The sequence below is a fragment of the Eleutherodactylus coqui genome, chromosome 8 (genome assembly GCF_035609145.1).
Source record: "Eleutherodactylus coqui strain aEleCoq1 chromosome 8, aEleCoq1.hap1, whole genome shotgun sequence".
In the NCBI taxonomy this organism is placed as follows: Eukaryota; Metazoa; Chordata; class Amphibia; order Anura; family Eleutherodactylidae; genus Eleutherodactylus; species Eleutherodactylus coqui.
Genome location: NC_089844.1, coordinates 195327819 through 195331943, shown reverse-complemented (window position 1 = coordinate 195331943; position 4125 = coordinate 195327819). Strand labels below are relative to the sequence as shown.

Genomic DNA, 4125 nt, shown 5'->3' with positions numbered 1-4125 from the left:
TGTGGTGTAAGGTATGAGGACGGAGGACTGTGGGTTCCTTGTGGTGTAAGGTATGAACACGGAGGACTGTTGGTTCTGTGTGGTGTAAAGTATGAGGACGGAGGACTGTGGGTTCCTTGTGGTGTAAGGTATGAACACGGAGGACTGTGGGTTCTGTGTGGTGTAAGGTATAAGGACGGAGAACTGTGGGTTCTTTGTGGTGTAAGATATGATGACGGAGGACTGTTGGTTCTGTGTGGTGTAAGGTATGAGGATGGAGGACTGTTGGTTCTGAGTGGTGTAAGGTATGAGGACGGAGGACTGTGAGTTCTGTGTGGTATAAGGTATGAGGACGATGCTGTGTTTTTTTTCATGCAATTGCACATCGCGTGAAAAAATGTGCTCATGTGAACAAACTGATTGAAATCAATGGCTTCTTCTACTGCGTACTATGTGCAGGGACGCTCATGTGAACGAGTTCTTACTATACAATTACAATCGGCCCTTTGAAGATAACCATAAGTCTGATTTGCCGCTCAGTGACACCCTTGATATAGGAGATGACAGCTGATGGACGGAGAGTTGCTCTGGTCATTGGTATGGTCTTATTTGGGGCTGTAGTGATCGCCGTGGTGAGCGGTAAATTGAACTGTGGACACGTCTCTTGTTTCAGGTGGTTTTATTAAATAGTATAAAATTTTCTATATACACGGACTTTTTACAGAAATATTGAGGTTCACATTCTTTGGAGAGGCATCTTCTTGTGGCCTTCAAAATGCAGATCCTTGAACCAGTCATGAGGCTGCTTGAATGCCATCTGTTGAGTGACCCATCCACGGCTGCCATCACTCAATCAGTGTCATCAGGTATGATATGAGAACCAAAACGCCAGGCAGTGACAGCAGAGCCACCACAAATAGCAGGATACTGAGGATGGAGAATTTTCGGGAGAGTTGAGACAGGATCCTTCTTTTCCCTTGGTCACTTTCCTGCTCTGCCTGTGAGATAAGAAATAGATGGGTCAGCAGAGTACAGGGGGGTCAGCAGCAAAGAATGAGCTGGGGGGGGCAGAGTGCAGGGGGGTCAGCAGCAAGAAATGATCTGGGGGGGGGGGGGGGGTCAGAGTGCAGAGGGGTAAGCAACAAAGAATGAGCTGGGGGTTCAGAGTACAGAGAGATCAGCAGCAAAGAATAAGCTGAGGGGGTCAGAGTGGGCAGAGTGTGGGTATCAATGGCAAGGTTGCACAGAGTGCAGCATAGAGCGGCCAAGAGTGGACAGAGTGCGGCATAGAGCAGCAAAGGGTGGACAGAGTGCGGCATAGAGCAGCAAAGGGTGGACAGAGTGCGGCATAGAGCAGCAAAGGGTGGACAGAGTGCGGCATAGAGCAGCAAAGGGTGGACAGAGTGCGGAGTAGAGCAGCAAAGGGTGGACAGAGTGCGGAGTAGAACAGCAAAGAGTGGACAGAGTGCGGGGTAGAGCAGCAAAGGGTGGACAGAGTGCGGCATAGAGCAGCAAAGGGTGGACAGAGTGCGGCGTAGAGCAGCAAAGGGTGGACAGAGTGCGGCGTAGAGCAGCAAAGGGTGGACAGAGTGCGGCGTAGAGCAGCAAAGGGTGGACAGAGTGCGGCGTAGAGCAGCAAAGGGTGGACAGAGTGCGGCGTAGAGCAGCAAAGGGTGGACAGAGTGCGGCGTAGAGCAGCAAAGGGTGGACAGAGTGCGGCGTAGAGCAGCAAAGGGTGGACAGAGTGCGGCGTAGTGCAGCAAAGGGTGGACAGAGTGCAGCGTGGAGCAGCAAAGGGTGGGCAAAGTGCGGAGTAGAGCAGCAAAGGGTGGACAGAGTGCAGAGTAGAACAGCAAAGAGTGGACAGAGTGCGGGGTAGAGCAGTAAAGGGTGGACAGAGTGCGAAATAGAACACCGAAGGGTGGACAGAGTGTGGCGTAGAACAGCAAAGGGTGGATAGAGTGCAAGGTAGAACAGCAAAGAGTGGATAGAGTGCGAGGTAGAACAGCAAAGAGTGGATAGAGTGCGAGGTAGAACAGCAAAGAGTGGATAGAGTGCGAGGTAGAACAGCAAAGAGTGGATAGAGTGCGAGGTAGAACAGCAAAGAGTGGATAGAGTGCGGAGTAGAGTAGCAAAGGGTGAGTGGAATGTTAGAGTTAGCAGTAAAGGCTAGGCAGAGTGTGGGGGTCTGCAGTGGACCGAGTGCAAGAGTTAGTAGCAGAGTTTGGCCCACGCGTGAAGCTCAGCAGCAGAGGATGGACTGAGTGTGGGGCTCTGCAGATGGTGGTACAGGGATGGGGGTCACTAGTGGGTGGGCAGAATGCAGAAGTCAGTAAATTAAGATAAGTAGGACAGCTGAGATCACTGGATGGAGGATAGTAGATAAAGGATATTGAGGGGTCAATGGATGGAGGTCAGTAGGTGGAAGACAGAGAACCGGGTCGCTACATCATTTACCTGCAGAGCCAGAATTAAAGCCTTGATCCCAACACAAGAGAAGCCGCATACGATGCTCACTATTGCCAATCTTCGGAGACTGCAGGATGCGAAATATCCACAACCATTCCGTCCATTCTGCTGAAAGCCGGGAGGTTTCGAAGGCTGTGAGGGGTTGCTAACCAGTATCTGGATTTCTTCTTCTCTTGCTCCATTTTGAAGATTCTGGTCAACAGTTAGGACAAGATGGGAGACGTATGAGGGTGTATCTGAGGACGCCATTATTTTAACTTACATACAGTGCTATTTTGGAGCCCCATCTCTCCCCCCGCCTTCCTTCTCCCCTCTACCAACATTATAAGTGTTGAAGGGATAAATCCAATAAATGCTGTTTTCCACAAACCAGGAGAGATATTTAAGTCATTTTGGCTGTAACATGATGTTAGTTATACAGGAGGCATAACGAGAGGTACTGATATAAGTCATTTCAAAAACATCTCAATTACATAGAACAGTTTCATGTGGCAAGAAATGCAGCCCTTCACATGCTGAACGAACACACATCCATCCCAAAGCCACCAGCCAAGAGCCGACAGTGCCCCTTCCCCAGGCGTTGGTCTTCCTCCACCAACCATTGTCACTGCCCATTGGGGACCTGCCACACAGCTTTTGTACCCTGCTGATGAGAAAGCCTGCCTGTGATCCCTCCCCATGGCCCAAAGCTACTGACTCCATGTGTGTGATCCTGCCTGACAACAACACAGGCACTGACAGTCACACCGATGGTATCAGACAACTGGCTCTTAGCACCTTGGAGTCAGTGACTTTCCTGAGAGTGTGCCCGGAGCTCCTCCACCTGGGGGTCCCCTCTATGTGCTCTTCCACCTGGGGGTTCCCTCTATGTGCTCTTTCACCTGGGGGCCCCCTCTCTGTGCTTCTCCACCTTGGGGTCCCCTCTCTGTGCTCCTCCACCTTGGGTCCCCTCTCTGTGCTCCTCCACCTGGGGGCCCCCCTCTCTGTGTTCCTCCACCTGGGGGCCCCCTCTCTGTGTTCCTCCACCTGGGGGCCCCCTCTCTGTGCTCCTCCACCTGGGGATCCCTTCTCTGCACTCTCCTTACCTGTGGCTGCTGTGCCTCAGTCATGTTCTCTCATCCTGCAGGGTGCCGAAAAACTGACGGTACTTTCCACGTCCTTGCTTGTGGATGTAGAGGAAACAATGCTGTGTGGTGAGCTCTACACCGTGTTATTGGAGCCTGTGATATTCACCACAGACCATGACTCAGTGCGACAGGTATGACATACCTGAGAAAGGTGTGGGACTCTCGTTGTTGTGACGCACAATGCCTGGAATGAAACCACATTCCTCTGTCCAGGCCCGTCCCCTGCACTGTGACATGAGCGGAGTATGACAATATGACATGTTCTTACTGTGTCATTAGGAAGTTTTCGTGTGAATAACAGTGGAAAGATATGTGCAACGTGAGCAGCGCAGGGAAGTTCTCATTAATAATGAGTTTACAGAAAAAACTAAAGTTCTCAAGATAAGAGGGGGGGGGGGGGCAGCTGCGCATACATTGTAATGTGTGGTGTAATATATTTGGATGTAGAAAGCTCATTCTGTGCCCTGTAAGGTATGAGGACGGAAGACTGTGGGTCCTGTGCCCTGTAAGGAATGAGGACGGAAGACTGTGGGTCCTGTGCCCTGTAAGG

At 51.1% G+C, this 4125-nt stretch overlaps 1 protein-coding gene across 1 annotated transcript; it reads right to left on the bottom strand.

Annotated features, from left to right (window-relative positions):
• Positions 1 to 641: 641 nt before the first annotated feature.
• Positions 642 to 3691, bottom strand: TMEM265 (transmembrane protein 265). The gene is made up of 3 exons (XM_066577162.1): positions 3534 to 3691; positions 2437 to 2640; positions 642 to 977 (listed from the first exon to the last, which is right to left on the bottom strand). Exons 1-3 carry the CDS (start codon positions 3555 to 3557, stop codon positions 825 to 827), a joined length of 381 nt encoding a protein of 126 aa, XP_066433259.1. The 5' UTR covers positions 3558 to 3691; the 3' UTR covers positions 642 to 824.
• Positions 3692 to 4125: the final 434 nt, after the last annotated feature.

Coding starts and splice junctions, on each gene's coding strand:
- TMEM265 (XM_066577162.1), bottom strand. CDS start 3,557: ATGACTGAGGCACAGCAGCCACAG. Junction 2,641..3,533: donor CTGAGGCACAGCAGCCACAG/GTAAGGAGAGTG, acceptor ACTGTTGACCAG/AATCTTCAAAATGGAGCAAG. Junction 978..2,436: donor CTTTAATTCTGGCTCTGCAG/GTAAATGATGTA, acceptor CTTATCTCACAG/GCAGAGCAGGAAAGTGACCA.